At 43.7% G+C, this 16,946-nt stretch overlaps 1 protein-coding gene across 2 annotated transcripts; it reads right to left on the minus strand.

Moving 5' to 3' along the window:
• Window positions 1–486: 486 nt before the first annotated feature.
• Window positions 487–15,630, minus strand: CHEK1 (checkpoint kinase 1). Of its 2 annotated transcripts, none has more exons than XM_067563422.1 (13): window positions 15,617–15,630; window positions 15,220–15,299; window positions 13,683–13,906; window positions 12,001–12,065; window positions 11,840–11,909; window positions 10,724–10,912; window positions 8,819–8,923; window positions 7,527–7,622; window positions 5,850–5,958; window positions 3,274–3,451; window positions 2,935–3,066; window positions 2,602–2,703; window positions 487–1,039 (listed from the first exon to the last, which is right to left on the minus strand). In XM_067563422.1, exons 2-13 carry the CDS (start codon window positions 15,282–15,284, stop codon window positions 944–946), a joined length of 1,431 nt encoding a protein of 476 aa, XP_067419523.1. In that variant the 5' UTR covers window positions 15,285–15,299; window positions 15,617–15,630; the 3' UTR covers window positions 487–943. The 2 variants fall into 2 exon arrangements, with proteins under 2 accessions (XP_067419523.1, XP_067419513.1); XM_067563412.1 differs by lacking the exon at window positions 15,617–15,630 and adding an exon at window positions 15,454–15,566.
• Between the last annotated feature and the right edge of the window lie 1,316 nt (window positions 15,631–16,946).

The following is a 16,946-nucleotide window of genomic DNA, read 5'->3' on the forward strand; positions in this document are numbered from 1 at the left end:
CATTTCTTATTTCCAAGAGGCCCTGCTACCCTCCTGCAAATTCCCAACATAAACTGTTGTACACAACAGGTTTGACTTTACCTTCCAATGTAGGGAAATCTAGAACACACTGAACAAGGGAAAAAGATAGTTAAAAACAAGATAAATGGGACATAAAATGTTAGCACAGTATCTGTTCTGCTGCAGACCTCTTAGCCTGAAATGAGTAAAACTATGGATGAACAATACACTAGAACTAGTGCTTTGGGCCCAACCTCATTATTTTACAAAAAGAGGAAAGGCCAAAAAAGTATTATAAATTTAACAAAAATCACATGACTAAGATCCTCATGGTCTTTTTAAGCCTCTGCACGCTGTCCTCTAATTTCATATGAAAGGGCAACAGACAAGTTATTGCTCAAACAGATTTAAAATCTGAAGATACAGAAATGCAGTAAGGGCGCTGAAACTATTCTTTATTGGGTATAGGCTTTCCCTCCCCTAACCCCCTCCCCCCCACCCAAAATAACCCTAAATCTGCATCAGTCAGTGGCTGCAGCAGCTTTGGGCAAGAAGACGTACACTCCATACGCCAGAAGAACCGTCAGGCTGGCTCCCACAGAAGCACAAAGCATCCCAATGAATCAGGGTTTGCTGACTGAGCAGAAGAAAAAACTGATGCAGTAGCTAGCAATAGGAAGGCATGCCACTGGCTAACTTATTAAAGTCAGACACTTTCACTATCCCAAATTTGTCTGGGAGACCCTGGAATTGTATTTACCAAGCCTGTCCTCTGAGGAAATGTCCTGTGTCAAGACAGATTATTCACACATATTTCCTAAATAAGGGTTTCCATTGCAAGTGGCTCTCAGATAGTGGCAGCCACAAGTGTTTCTTGATGCAGAATAAAAATTAAATCAGTGTAGCAGCATCCATTTCACTCCACTTCCCAATGGCAGCTGGATCACGTGGCAGGAAGCCACACTTTCTGGGTGCTGACAATATCATTCAGTTTCCCTTTAATCTTCAGGAAGTGCCTCTTGAACTCCAACCCATCACCCTAGGTAATAAAAACAAAACTATTTTGGGGACCACATTTGTGCATGCACTAATGCGCAAACCAACAAACAAGAAAGGAACGGGAATGCTGTAACGCCTGCCTTTCTGAGGGATGCTGGGAGGCAGGATCCCAGAGAAGAAATGCTTTCTGCACCAGAGAAGAAGTGAACAAAATCCCTCTTCACTACTAATTACTATAATGGTCTAACAGCAAGAAAGAGCCAGTGATGTCCAGAGGGCCTCCTAGCCATGGCAAAGGCCAGCACAACTTTAACACCTACTCTAGAGATTTTATTTTTTTCTTTACAATTTTTGTGTTCATTGTTTATAATTAGTTACCAAAGAAATGCCTCCTCCTCTATTGTTATATTCACAGTATTACTTTTATAAACTTTTACAAAAGGTGTCTATTTTACTTGCTGAATTGAGGCAGCCGTTGTGGAGTTTGTTCATTTTAGGGTGCAGCAGAAATTGCCCTGAACCGATGTCTTAAAAATATTTAATTTTATTTATCTTTCAAGAAGGGAAATACATGACATGGCAAGAAATGTTCCCAGCTCTACTATTATGCTCTTAACAGCTTGGTCCAATCATGTTATTGGGTGACCTTATCCATTTCACAGGATTTCTTTTTCATGCACACATACAGAATAGACTCTCTCTCCAAATGTGTTGATAATTTTGTTTCTATAGAAAACACTTATCAGGGATCTTTAAAACAGCAAGCAAATCAACTTATTACTGTTACGTGTCATTGGCAGAGGCAGAAGCTGGAGGTCTCTGTCAACTACACCAGACTTTTCTGCACCATCTGCCTAAATATGAAGAGCACCTTGGATATTAGGTTAGGCCTGTTCCATAGAATCACAGAAGTGTAGCTCTGGAAGGGACCTCAAGAGGTCATCTTGTCCAGTCCCCCGCACTCAAGGCTGGAAAGCTATTATGATCCAATACATTCTGATCTCTCTCAGTTTGATGCCACGGGCCAAATTTATGGCATCCTGTCTGTACTATGCTGGGGACAAGACAAAGGGAGCCCCATGAACACCATAATATAACTGTAGTGATGGCAGCCAGGCCAGCCAGTGCCTGCCAAGCTCCCAGAGGGGCTATGTAAGAATGTGGACATGTCTTCTCCCCAATCACAGTAGGCATCAGCAAGGCTGATTAGGGAGAGCGATGAAGGCCAGCTACACCTTTAAGGGCTTGATCCTGCTTCCACTGGAATTCAGAACTCTATTTCCCCACTCTCCAGACTCATAACTGGAAGCAGGGATTTCCAGACAACGAGCGTTAATAGCTTTTGCACTGCATGGGGCATTCAGTACCACAGCCCTGGTTTCAGGCATAAGTGACAAAATATTGTCGCTAACTCCCATTTTGTGTTTCTCTCTTCTGTTAGGTGCAAACTGCTCATGCAAAAACCTCTTCCCCCCAGGCTTGTCATCATCTTATCCCACTTATGCAGATTTATCCCACTTTATCATATGGGAGTTGGTCCAGTTTGCTTCTAACACCCTCCTCTTTCCTTAATGCTAAAGTTTGTTGGTTTATTTTGCATACCTTAGACAGGCGGAAATCCACCAAAATCTTGTCCTCCATTTCTACCAGGTTCACCTTGAAAATCAATTTATTATTTCTTCTGTCGGTAGTTGATATGGTGACCTTGAAGGCAAATGGGAGAGAACATAGTTATGAGAAGGAGAGATTTCACTGCTACGAGCATTATTTTCCCAGTACACTAGTAACAACATATAAAGGAGTCTTTCTGTGTAGGGATTTCATTTACAGGTCTTGTGCTGGTTTAGAAAATGCTACATCTCACTAAAGGATATTTTTACAGGATTTGCCAAATGGAATCATAAACGTTAATTTGTTTAATTCCATAGACTATACCTGGTTTGTGCAGCTTTTCTTCCAGACATAGCCCATCTTCTCACAAACCTCCTTTAAACTATTATAGGAGCGGTCAGCATCCAGCTTCGTAAAGAAACGGGTCATTCTCTTCACCAAACGTTGCCATGGGTTCTGCAGATTAGAGATCAGAGATATGGATTCCTTAGACAACCTTTCTGGGCTGAAAGTTTAGGGTAACTCCTCTCCAATTTACTTGACTTTAAAATTAAGTCAATGTATCTGAATCGGTGCAAACTGCATCTTTAACACCAAAGAACAAATTGCCACGCTGCATGCCTCTGAACAAAGATGAATGACTATAGCATTTCCAAACATTACCTGTGATGATCCCGGGGTGCCAAGTAGCTGACTGTTAACTAGCATGTGCTCAGGGCATGCCGGCTGGGAGAAGCTGATGCCTTGCACTAGTTTGTTGATAGTGGTTGGGCTATTTTCCCACAAGGAAATGCCAGTGCGAGGTTCTGGCTGAGAAGTGGAGTAGCTTACTTTCTCCTCACTGAAACATGAAAACACAAGTAGTTACATTAATAATAAAGTGCATCATAGTAATGTTGCATTTCCCTTGTGCTTTTTACCCTGACGGAACCCCCAAGTACTTTACAGACTACATCACGGATTCCCAAACTTTTTACCTAGGTGACCCAAATTTTGAGATTTACTGTTTCCTGTAACTCCAGACAGCAACACAGCAACCAAGGAATCTACATTTATTGCTCTTGGGCTTGCATGTTGCAACAGCTTCTCAAAATCTGGCAGAGTGGTAGAAATTGCACATCTAATCTCCGACGTGACATCAACAATTCAGAGACTTCATGGACACAAGTGTGATGAATCCAGCTTGTTACAAATATGTGCTTGCAAATGGCACCATCAATTTTAAGGAGAGTGTTGAGAGTACAGGATATTCATTACATAGTGAACCAAAACTCTGGCAGAGAAGGTGGAGTATATCTTCCTTGCAAGAATCAACTGCAAGAAATATTGATGAGCTGTTCGACTTCAGCTGCTGGCAAATCCATGGCATCAGGCTTGCACTACAAATGGTTTTGCACCCAATCAGACTCTCATGTCCAAGTCAGGGAAAAAGGATGCAAACTGTTCCTCTAAGATATTCAGCCATCATCTGTGGGAGGCTGAATAGATTCACTGTCAGCCAGTAACTTGCAAAGCTGCAGGAAGGATTTATAGTTTGTCTTTCAGTTCATTCAGATTCCCAAATATCTGTGACATGGGCAAGACGACATCTTCCTTTGGCCACATAGCAAACCAAATTCACTTTTTGCAGACCATTGCACAGGCATGCTACTCATCTCAGTTAAAATAATTGTCCCAGTACTTTTCTTTTCAACAGCCAACAAGCTACAGCGTGGACCACCACCACATCAAGATCGGATCCCTGTCTTCACACAGTTATGCAAATAGATGCATGTGGAGAGGCTGAGTCTTGATGTAGATCACAATAGACGAGACCTGCTGCAAAATTGCACCTAGCGCTGGACTCAGACCTTTAGATGCCAGTTGTTCTCGGAGAATCATGCAGTGAGTCCACACAGCAGACAGAGCAACTTTCTTTACCAAGGCGCACACAGCTGCTTTGCGGCCTGCCCAAGACAGAGCTCCATCTGTGCAAAAACTCACCGTGTGATCACATGGTACATTTTGTCTTGCATGTAGCCACATAGCACATCAAACATTCCTTGTGCTGTCTCATGTTCGGGAAGAGGGAAACAGAACAGATGTCTTTGAGAACCACAGCCTCCCATGGCATTTCACAAAAGCCAAGAAATGTGCATCACAATCCTCAGACTCACATCAGCTTACTGAGCAAAAGCAGCAGTGTTTTTCAGATGCTCCATCAGTGTTTTCTTTATCTGCTGCTAATGTCCCAACCCTTCACTTCACTGTGTTGTTGGAGAGTGGTGGGGTTTTGAGTTTGTTTGCCTCGGTTTCCCCACACTTCATGTTCACCATCGATTGCAGGCAGCAAAATCAAAGTCTCTCCAATTGCATGAGGTATCTTGGCCTGTGCAGTGTGGTACCTACTTCAAATGATGACTTTTGAGCTCAGTCAGATATGGACTTGGCTCTCTTTAATTGCAATGGTTGATGCAAAAGTTCTTTGCGGCACTGGAAAAAGGACCTTGGTTTTCTTCTGTGTTTCTTGAAAAAGGTTTCCAAATGTCATTTAAGTTTATTAGAGTCATGCTTTCCCTTGATAACACCGTGTGACATAGCAAGCATTTAGCCTTTCTTCATTCTTGACCAAAGCACTGGTGAAGCCATAATCAAAGAAAGCCTTGTCGTAGTAGCAAGCACATTTCTTGGACTCTTGTTTTTCATTCAGAACTGCATCACTAGACTCACTGCTGGAGGTTGAAACAGATGCTCTGTAAAAATGAGTCCATTGTGCCTCTCATCACAGCTCAGAAAGAGGAAGTCACTATTAAGAGAATGAGGCAAGGATGGAGAAAGGCCCTGTGTGGTGATGCTAGGGCAGCACAATGATTCTTTATTGAGTGACAACAGGGTACTCAGAGTGGCATAAAAGATGATACAGGCCCTGCCTTACAGAGTTTACAAGCCACTGCAGATTCCAAGCTCAGAACCAGCTCAAGCAGAGAGGATGCTCTGTTGATAAGGCCGCTGCCCATAGACGAGTATCTTCTGGATTCAAGTCCCTCAGATGGATGTTTGGGTATGGAGAGAAGAGCTGTCAGATTACAGCCCTGTTTTCATATAAGAGGAAAATATGGGAAAAATACATAAGGAAGGGTGTAATTTTGAAGCCAGTTTAACTAAGCTACCAGGTTTTCAAATAAAGGCTTTCAGGTGAAGAAGTGTGTGTGGTGTTAGTTACTGGAAACAACAAAAACACAAGCATAAAGCATTCTGACCTGTGTGCACGTTTCACTGGCGAAAAGTCCATATCAGACCGAATGTGCTTAGAAAAGCCACCTGGCGAGTCTGAAAGGCCCCCTGAGGAGACACGAGCCCGCTTTACACCTAACAGAAGAAGATAAATCACACAAGCAGGTGTCAGAAGAGCTTTCCTAAGAGTCACCAGGGGTTTAAAGTATATGGAATTAGGATGAGCTACCCATTAAAAATACATAGCTCTTGCATAGGTTGGTCTCTGAATTGTCACACAGATCATTTTCTTTGTTTATTTTTTCCATTTGTATTCCAGTACCTGAAACATGTTTAAGACTGAGATTCCAAACATCACTGAATAGCAATCTCAATAGTTCAAATACTAGCATACCCACAAGGGAAAAAATCCTTTGTACATTATAGTTGTCAAAAACAACATTTAATGGGCAGAATAAACCCGCCCCAATAGCAATACCCTGAGACAAATCAGAAATTATATCTACTTTATTCATCCAAAACAGTTTCATCTTACTAGAAAAGGTAAGAACTAGAATGCCTTAAACATATGCTGGCTGTGCTGATCCTGCTGTCTTTATGGTCAAGGAGTCCCAAAGGAAAAAAAATGCTTTGCAGATTTGACCCCTTCCTTGGGATGCTGATAGCACTTTGTACCTTCCCCTATGATTTTGTGTGCCAATCAGTAATAAGAGCATCATTAGACACTGAGGTAACATGCCCACATATAAGTTTCCTAGGCCCACGCGATGACATTAGAGCACTTATATGAGAAGAAGGTTAATGAGGTGACAAAAATATCACACTTGATATCAAACATATGTATGAACATTTTAAAACCAATACTCTGCAGTGTACATATTTGTACTCCACTTACATAACAGGGAAGTTGGGAGGCAAACATATATCCAGAGGATGAATTAAGGTAGTCTGAACACCTCAACTCTGAATTTCCAAGCTTTACAATATTGGAGTTTCTTGTAAATTTAAACCTTAACTCTGTTGATGAAGTCAGTCATAATAAATAAGAGTGGTGGAGGGCAGATATAATCAACCCTAAAATCATGAACCTAGAAGGTTCCTTATGAGCTGAAAAAGGGTGACCTCAAGTTAACTAGAGACAGCTGAGGCCAGTGAAAGGCTGCCAGTGACCTGTAAAAACACCTCTTCTGGTAAGAGAGGGAAGGAGAGAGATGAGAGACTGGCTGCAGCAGGGGTAGCGGCAACAGGAAGGAAAGGCTTCTACTGGGTGAAAGGCTGTCTCCCCTCCCCATAGGGAAAAAAACTAAGATAACAGCTGCTTGGGGAAACACTGGCAACTAGGAGCCCCTGTGGTAGGATAACAGCTGGAAGAGGAGGCAAGGGAAAGTATTTCTGTTTGCATTGTGAATTTGGGGATCTCTTTTGTTTTGCTTAAGAGAACCTTTTGGGCTTACCCAGAGGTCAACCATGTAAATAAGAGAAAATAAAACCCAAATGAAGACAAAAACCCTCAGGAGTCAGATTGGTTTACTCCAGACCAACCACCCAAGGGAGAAATGCTGAGGCCCTGCCACACTCTGAATTTCCTATCTTTAGGGTCTTTTCTGCTAACTACAGCGTGCCAAGGATTTTTACGTCAATATATACTCTCAAACTACATAAGCTGTTTTTCTATGTTGTACAAAGCACTTAAAGGCATTTACCTTTTTTCATAGGTTTGGTGTACCATCTGTCCTTTTTAATGTCTGCAATAGTAATCCTTGCTGTGGGGCTCTCCGTTAGTATTTTGTGGAGCAAAGCTAGAGAGAAACATTACATTCATAGGGAGAAACAACAGTGAATTAACTGCCACATATCCTGATTCCTAGATCAGTAAATCATATTTTCCTTAGGCAATTCCATTTCATAATGATACTTCAATTCCATCCCCAAATCTTTGAGTTCATCATCTGGTCTCTCCATAAATGAATTCTAATCCAGATCCAAATCTACATTCTGATCACTCATAAATTAACACCAAGTTCAGGTAAACTCATAGCTGGGAGGCCTAAGACCCCAGTTGTGTCAAGATTTGTGAATGAGCATGTACCAAAGTTCACTGTGTTCCACATGGGCTGCGGCCCGTGTACAGAGTCTTTGAAATAAGAAACTTGCCATAGCTGATGTCAAACCCACCTTCGTGAAAGCTTTCTGGCAGATTCCTGTAGGCCTGTTTACTTACAAGAATCATTTTGGTAAGAACAGGACGGGAGAGCGTGACACCAAATAAATCTAGCATCTTGGATTTCAGGTCACACAGCAAAGAAACAGATATTAGCAAAACTTCAGCCCTCGGACATTCCAGGATCAGGAAGAAATTTAGTAACCAAAGAGATGGGGGTGGCGGTTAAATTTGATAGGCTCAGACCTACCAAGTGACCTTAAGCTCATTACTTAAGAATAATAAAATGTAGTCTAGCTGTTCATGTCTTCATTGACAGGACTTTTGCCACTACCCTTGGGAAATTAGTTCAGTCTAACAGGTGTCAGGCCCCAATTCTTCACTAGCTTGTGAAGTCATTACAGCTGTGCAAAGTGGATGTGAAATAGTACCAGACCAGAATGACAGACCTTTGTATCAGCTTTGCACAGCTAAGTGACTGCACAGGGCATAAGGCAGTGTGGAGAAAGGCCCCGCATCTTTAGAAGTTTGTCCAGATAAACTTTTGCCAGGACTGCTATGTCAATCAGATGTCTCCCACCAGGCTCACTTAAAAACAAGATGGCACTACTGTTCCATCCCCCATTTTCAGGTAGTTCCCTAAAGGTGTCTTACAAGAACTTTTTTGTACCTTAGAGACAGATCCTATGAGATGATGAGTCCATGGTAGAATCCAGCCTTCAGACACAATGATTTTCGAATACAGATGTGCATAATACCAGCACTTTATTCCCCAAGAAAAGTCATTGTCCTATTCAAATACATTAAAAGTCTGTCAGTCAACTGACAAATTACCTAATGGTGCTGAATCAATCTTCTTCCATGGTGGAAGGTATATTTTCTTTTCCTTCCAATCACAGTATTCTTGGCAACTGTCACTAGGCTGGTCCCATGGCAATTCTGTAAGAAAGTCATGTGCCAAATCATGTTTATGCCTCTGAACACAAATTTAAAGATTACGAATTTAGGAGGGCTGGGGAAAGAATGAAAAGCATGTAAAGAGCACTGCCTTTCTTTGGTATAAATACCACTGCAATCAAATTAGCAGGTGACTCCAAAATTGGAGAGACAAGAAAATAGGACAGACCAAACAGCAAAACCTGAAAAGATTGTTAAAGTAGTGGGAACCACAAGCAACACAATGCAATACTATTAAATAGACAGCCCTACACCCAAGGTGAGGATATAGACAGCAAGACACCATAAATAAAAAATAAAATAAGTGGGGGAAATAACCAAGAAGCCACAGCAGTACTATGAAAGCTATATTGTTTTCATCTGGTCTCCTTAATTCTACTCTAATGTCACTTTTTCATGTGACCATATATAACAACAAGATCGTCCATGGCAGATCACCCATAAGAAAATCTATTAAGAATATTTAAAATACACCATTTAATTTCTCCACCAAGACCACCTCCATGATTTGGGATCAACTCTTTAAATCTATGTGGGTCGTCATGCTGGTTAGATTGGGGGGGAAAAGGGGGGACATTTAGTATATTGTTTGACATCAGTATGTCAAAATCATAATAATTCATGTGGGATATGCCATGTCAGGTACTGTTAGAAAGGCTATAATGTGCTAAGTAAGATGATGATGTTTATGTTCATGTGTTATATGAAAAATGGAAGTTATGGACATATTTGAAATATCTGTATTTCAAATTGTGCTGCCTGGGACATACCCCAGACAGGATGGCTGCAGAACAATAGCCTGCTTAATGGCCCATTAAGACATTCCCAGGTGCAAGGGGCCGAGGGGGAGAAGCCAGCATCACCAATGAATCACGAGAACCTGCTCATGTAACTCTGGACTCCATTTTGGTTCCTGTGAAATTCCACAAGCAGCATCACCTAGTGAGTCACCAGGATTTGCCCATGTGACTCTGGATTCCATTTTGATTCCTGTAAAACTCCACAGGCAGCATGGCCAGGGCCAGAAGGTATATAAGGCCAAACCACAGAAACCATTTTATCTTTTGTTCCTGTTCAGCTACAGACACATACCTGCCTCTGGATCAATTCACCTGCAACTGAACTGAAGGACAAAGACCAATCCAGATGCTGGATGCACACCAGAGGAACTATACAAGCCTGCAACTCCACAATTCTTCTAGAAACCTGATGTATATGGACTTTCAATCATTTGTATGTATCTGATTGCTCTAATCCTTTAACATTTCTCTTATGGTTTCTTTCCTTCTTTTTACAATAAACCTTTAGTTTTAGTTACTAAAGGATTGGCTGGCAGCGCGGTATTTTGGGTAAGATCCAAACCTATATTGATCTGGTACTGTGGCTGACCCTTTGGGGTCAGAGGGAACCTTTTTAGTAAAGAGCATAGAGTTTAAACAACTAGTCTCTTTACTGGCACAGTGCTGATTTGGGAGCCAGAAGCTGAAATGCAGTAAAGGGGGCTGTGTGTATTTGTATATTGGCTTCTGTGGGGATTCAGAAGCACAGTTTGTGGCTTCTTGGGAAGTCTGGCTTCAGTGCCACCCACCAGTGCTGGGAGAATCTGCTCTCCATTTGCAGCCTGCCCTGACCTTGGCATTTTTCAGGGGGCTACCCTGGGCACGGGACAGGTCACATGGGTAATGACCATTTGCACTGCAATTCTAAATCACTGTAAAGCTGCAGCAAATATGCATGTTATAACATAGTTTGTGTAGTGAGAAGAAACTGACCAACTCCTACCTCCTGCCAACATAGCAGTAAGTACTATTCCACATGACCAAACGTCAACTGGTTCTGCATGGAATTCTCTTCTCTTTAACAGTTCTGGGGCAACATATGGGAGAGTGCCACACATCTTATTTAACAGTCGCTCACGACCATTGTGTTTAAACACAGTTGCTAAGCCAAAATCAGAGATTTTGAGATTATCTAAGCAAAGGAAAAAAAGTCATTAAGTATATTATATAACAAGGTAGTGTCATCATCTCTGCTAGAAGAAAACATTATATTTAAGCTAGATAAAACCAGAGATAAGCACATTTATGCTCACTCTAAGATCCCTTTTAAGTTGCCTGTACAGTATAAAGGGGCCTTAATAAAAGTGAAAACAGGCTCTTATGACTTATTTCAGATCACAGGCATTTGAACAAGTGATCTGAAAGTTTGAACCTGAATTTATTCAGGGAGCAGGAGTTTGATTAAAAGAGATGAATGGGTACAGAAAACCTCTAAGACAGTTTGTGCAGAGATATTCTCTCCTTAAAAAAACCATCATGTTAGAAATCATTTTAAAAATAAGTTTTTATTACTAACATCACCTTTGATTATTAAACTGAGTTTTAAAATTCTAGTTTATTTTTCACCATATCCCGATTATTGAATGTTTTGCTTTTCCTCTCAGTTTTAACAAAAATACATCAATGCATTTCATTAGTCTGTTTCAGATTCTCATGCTGTAATATTTTGATTCAAAACACAGCACTGTTTTTAAAAAGTTCCAATCAAAAGTATGTTCAGGGTTCACGGAAACAAAATCTAAAAACCAGTACAAATGTAAGAACCAGCTTAACAGAACTTTAGTTTTTCACAAGTGTGTTCCTTTAAAGGCCACTAGCATCTCTGCAGAGACCCAGAATAACTTGTTCTAGAATACATTGCTGAGTCTATTTGCACAAGATAAGGGCATGAATACAAGTCCTTACAGCATGAACCTGCTTGCATTTGGTTATTCTCAATGCAGCAGGACAGCTCTGGGAGTGTTTTCAGACTCACTAGGTGATAGTGTTTCTTTTCTCCCCTATACCCTCAATGACCAAAAATTTAAGAGAAGATGAAGTCAAGAGTTTTTATATCTACCTCTTTCATCTAGCAGTAGATTCTCAGGCTTAATATCCCTGTGAGTTATTCCTATGCTGTGGAGATATACCTTAAAAATAAATAAAGACTTTAATACCATGTTCTGTTTAATTTAACTGGAAAAAGGAACTTGAAAAAAGTGTGTAAAGTATGACACTTACCACGCCAGCCATAAGCTGATGGAAAAACTTCTGTGCATCTGGTTCAGGCATTCCTATATCAGGCTCTGTAAAAAGTCATTTAAAATCTACTTATCAAAAAACTTTTCTACCATCATAAACAAATTATGGAAAAGAGAGTCTGCACTATGTTTTTGTAACTATTTTACAAAGTTCTCTGGATACTTTGCTCAACATTTATGTTTCATCTGCCTTGAAACAGTAACTGCAGGCAATGCAAAAGTGTAATGAAAGGTTATTGAGTTACACTGCAGTGTCTGCATCTATTTAATCTAAACTGAAATGCTACATTTTTCGTAACTTCCCAAAGTACTATGGGGAAAATGCCAATGGTTCTCTTTAAATCTTATACCACCAGAACACTAGGGCCCAGATCCTGCAAGCTGTTCTACACTAGCAGACCCCCTGCGCCCATACGGAGCTCCACTGTAGTTCCCTACATCTTTTGCATTTATTATACCTTCTTTTTTTAAATTCCTGGTTTCACTCCATTTTCTCTCCTGCCCTATAAGGCAACTCTTCTTGCATTGTCCTTAGGGTCAGTTTCATCTAAGTACCACAGAACTAAATCTTCTAGCCACAGACTTATATGAAAACTGGAAGACTCCAGTGACTAAGAGCACGCAAGCGGGAAGCCAACCCCCCACTAGTCCTAGAGATGTGTTTCCACATCCCCACCTGCCTAGTGGACGTGAGGAGTTGCCTCCAACACTTCACATATACTCCTAGCTTCTGTTTTTGTGGTCTCCTCAGCAGCTACCAATGTTTGTTACCTACATACTGCTCAGAGTTTTCCCAACTATTTGAAAAATATTTTTGAAAATATTCAAAAAATATTTGAAAAATAGTGCTGCCACAGTCTACACTGTTCATGTTCAGAACATTGGTTTTGTAGCCATAAGAGCTAGATTTTTTTTTTAAATGAAAGCTTAGATTCTGCAGAAACTGAAAGTATTGGCATGGAAATTTTTCAAGCTCTTCACACGAAGTTGTTTTATTTGTTTAAATAAAATAAATATATCCTGGTTTGTGAAACACGATGGCTGGCAATAGTCTTGTAACAAAAGTTCTAGTAGGATTAAGCTATCAACAGTGAACATAAGCACAACCATGCACAGAATCTCCTGCAGATTTCAACGGTTACCTTGTCAGCATGCATGCATGCATCTCCCATTAGCACTAAATGGAACTGTGCACTGGAAGGTGAATATAATACATACTGCATTGCAATCTGGTAACTATTGGAATGCAAGTCTGCACATATTACATTTCCCAGCCCATTTATCACATTTGCTCTCAAACCAATTTTTTTCCCCTAACTTTTATTTAACCTGTAGCATTAAATATGTAGAATTTCTGAATTGTTAGGATCATGCTAAGTGAAAAAAGATGGCTTAGTCAGCTAGGCACAGGTTTGAAAGGCAGGAACCCTACTTCTAGCCATGGCTTAGTCACTGACTCACTGTGTGCAGAAGCACAGTCACCTGCTAAGCCGGCCTATCCTAGCCACTCTCCCTCTGAGATCAGTGGCACTGGAAAAGTACAGTAAGGAATCCCTCTGCTCTTGTAAGATGACTATGGTGTTCTAATTAGCTTGTGCAGCCGCCACTGGAGTGGCCCTCAGACCCTCTTTCACTCCAAGAGGGATGCTTAGAATTCTGTACCTATTCGGTCAAAGAGCTCTCCCCCGCTGCAGTACTCCAGGAAGAGGTACTGAATACTGCCTTCTCTACGATGTCCATAGAACTTCACTATGTTCTCATGATTTAACATCTTATTAATACAGATCTCTTTTTTAATGTTCTCTGGACAATCCACAGCACGTTTCATGTCAACTATCTTTACTGCAACAGCTTCTTCTGTGCGTCTATTCACAGCAAGCTGAACTCTGCAGAGAGGGAAGAAAAAGCAAGGTTACAAGGAATGAAACAGGTAGCGCACTATGAGCCTTGGAATGCAAAGCTAGTTTACATTTTTAACACTATGATCCATATATTCAATGGGAGTTAGGCATCTAACATCTTTAAGGATCTGCATCTGAGACACTATGGTGATAGGTGCTAGAGAGAAATCCTCAATACAGATTTGTGTTTTAGACTGTAGTTTAAGGTACCCCATCCTTTCTTTACATAAGATACATACATACATATGGAGCATGGGTGCCTTTATCCCTCGGTGCTAGTGTGAGGACTACCCCCAGTCTGAATTTACATACCCCATTTCAACATATTGTTTTAAAATAGTCTGACAGATGAAAAAAATACCAAAACTAAGCTCCACAGACTCACGTGTCCATGTTCCTAGACAATTAATTATGTGCCTGTATACATGGAAGACTTACATCTAAACTGTAAAAGGGACAAGTTGTAAAAATCCTGATGAGCATTTGAAGTTTGTGGTCTCCATAAATTGTATGGAGAAAATTCTAGTTTTGGTGTAAACGGACACATCTAGACTGAGTTCAGTAGAGTTGCACCTGCTTACACCTGTGAGTTTCACCAAAGTGTCATGACTGAGCTTTAAAAACATCCACATAAAGCTCGTTTTGAAATTCCCAATGATAACAAAAGTTCCACTATTTAAATTAATTCTGATATTTGTTTAAGACGTTTCAATATATGCCTAACCACGACTTAAATAAAGGAAGAGAAAACAAGATTAGTAGTGACATAACTTAACACAGGATGCATCAGAGCTATTGTGTGTCACAGTGCAGGAAATATACAATCTACAGTGAGTACACAGGATGTCGGGGCAGCACCAGAACATAAGGCAGTGGGTCACACACCAGATTAACTTGATTCACCCAGGCCAGAAAGGGGTTCCCAGCGCTTTGATTAAACCCCCTTCTCTGTACAGGGAAGCACAGGCTGACCTGACCTGACCTGAAAGACAAGCCTGGTTACCAGTACCACTGCTGGTAGCAAAACTGTCTGGCAAGTCAGTTCCCGCTCCAAGATGTGACGGTATCTTGCCCCGGCCCCGCTCCTGCTGGGCAGAGCCAGCCGCTCGGCACCCACGGACTCCGGCGTGTGCAGGAGGCGCCGGACCCGAGTGGCGGGGCTGCACGGCTGGGCCCGGGGCCCCGCTCCAGACACTCGCCGCGACCCCCTGCGGCCCCCCGCCCAGCGTGGCCCGGCTGCCCGCTCCCAGCCCGGCTGGCTCGGCGGCGCCCCGGGCGGGGGCCCCAGCCGTACTCACTCTCCGTAGGCGCCTTCGCCCAGGGTCTGCACCAGGTCCCAGTCCTCCACGAAGGGCACGGCCATGGCGGTGCGCGGGCCCTGCAGCCGGGAGAGAGCGGGGTGAGCGGGTGGGGGCCGGGCCCCGGGGCTCGGCGCTGCACAGCCGGGGAGCCCGGCCGAGCCCAGGGCTGGGGGGGAGCGGCCCGGCCCCGCCCCGCCAAGGGGCTCGGCACGAGCGGGCCCCGCCACTCACCTGCTCCGCGGCAGCCGCGCGCCCCGGCCTTTGCCTTCCCGCCAAGCGCCGCCGGCGCCGGCCCGCCGCTTCCCGCCCACCTCAGGCCGCCAACCCCGCCTCAGGCCGCCGGCAGCGGGCCGGGCTAAGAGCAGGGCGGCCGGGCCTTGTCCCCGCCCCTCACCCGGGGAGCCGGGACCTTCCCGTCGGCGCCGAGCGAGCCTGGGACGCGAGCCGAGGTAGGACGCCTGGGTTCTTCTTCCCCGGCCAGGGGAGCGAAGCCGGGGGGGGGAGGAGGCGGCGGCAGCAGGACGCCTGGGTTCTTCCCCTGCCACGGGAATGGGGGGGAAGCGGCAGGACGCCTGGGTTCTTTCCTAGCTCTGCCCCCACGGCCGGGTCCCTGTTCCCCAGCGGCACCAAGCGGGCAGCGCTGCAGAGGGCAGGGCCGGGCCGGGCACGGCGGCTGAGGGTCTGTGAAGTGCGGTGCAGGAGGCGGCTGGAGCTCGCAGCTGCTGGCGGAGAGGGCAGGACCCTGCCCCGGGTGAGGCTGGGACAGGCCGTGCTCTGGGAAGAAGGAGCTGCCTTCAGCCTGCCCCGACCACCAGCAGGCAAAGCCCAGCAGCTCTAGACCTGCACAGGCGTAGATGGACACAGGTTAATTGGTGGGAGGAAGAACTGGACCGGGTACTTGCCTTGATGCCACGCTAGGTAAAAATCAGCTTTCATGGGGGTAAACCTGGTTATCTCCTCCATACAGGAGCATCCTGCTGCCAGGGCTGATGCTGTTCTGCTAAAGAAGTGTGCAGAGACCAGCTAGGAGTGCACATGCCCATGTCTGGCCCAGGGCCCAGCCTTGCTTCCTGTCTGATGGTGTACTCAAGGGGAGGGTATGGGCAGGATGGGGAGCAGTGGGACCAGAGGAGCCCCTTCCTCATGGATCTTCCTGTTCTTTCTTTCCCTTATCAAGGTTCCCTGTTAGGGGAACACAGCAGGGCTGCAGTTATGCTCTGTGAAGGAGTGCTACAGCTACTCTAGATTCCACTCACGAGTGTGCACGCACGCACGCAATATCAGCCCACACTTCAAAACAGCTACCATGCTGAGCATCCCAAGATCTAACTTTCATTATGCAGTAGACAAAACCTTTCGCACTGAGACCCCACACCTTCAGCTGCTCTCTGGGCATTTACCACTCTCATCTCAGAAGTCCCACAGTGCAGAACTGGAAATGTCAGTTTGTACATTTTTCCTGGTTGGTTGGTTGATCTGGTTTATACTGGAAGGAGGAGGGTAAAGGGTATAGTTTGTTCTTTTTAGTTCGTGGTTAACTTGTCACTGGCTGTGAAGGCATCTGCTTAGTTCTTGGGGACACTCCCATTCACTTTAAGCTAAAAAGAGAGGCAAAGAGCTCAGTTACCGTAACACGTGTTCTAATCCTTTACTCATTCTCGTAGCTCTTTGCTGAACCCTCTCCAATTTATCAACATCCTTCCTGAACTGTGGACTACAGAACT

The sequence above is a fragment of the Emydura macquarii genome, unplaced genomic scaffold, assembly GCF_026122565.2.
Source record: "Emydura macquarii macquarii isolate MOO-44397 ecotype Brisbane River unplaced genomic scaffold, CSIRO-AGI_Emac_v2 contig_312, whole genome shotgun sequence".
NCBI lineage: Eukaryota > Metazoa > Chordata > Testudines > Chelidae > Emydura > Emydura macquarii.

Coding starts and splice junctions, on each gene's coding strand:
- CHEK1 (XM_067563422.1), bottom strand. CDS start 15,284: ATGGCCGTGCCCTTCGTGGAGGACTGGGACCTGGTGCAGACCCTGGGC. Junction 10,913..11,839: donor TCTACTGCTAGATGAAAGAG/GTAGATATAAAA, acceptor TCCTTTGCTTAG/ATAATCTCAAAATCTCTGAT. Junction 3,452..5,849: donor CCAGTGAAACGTGCACACAG/GTCAGAATGCTT, acceptor TTCATGTTTCAG/TGAGGAGAAAGTAAGCTACT.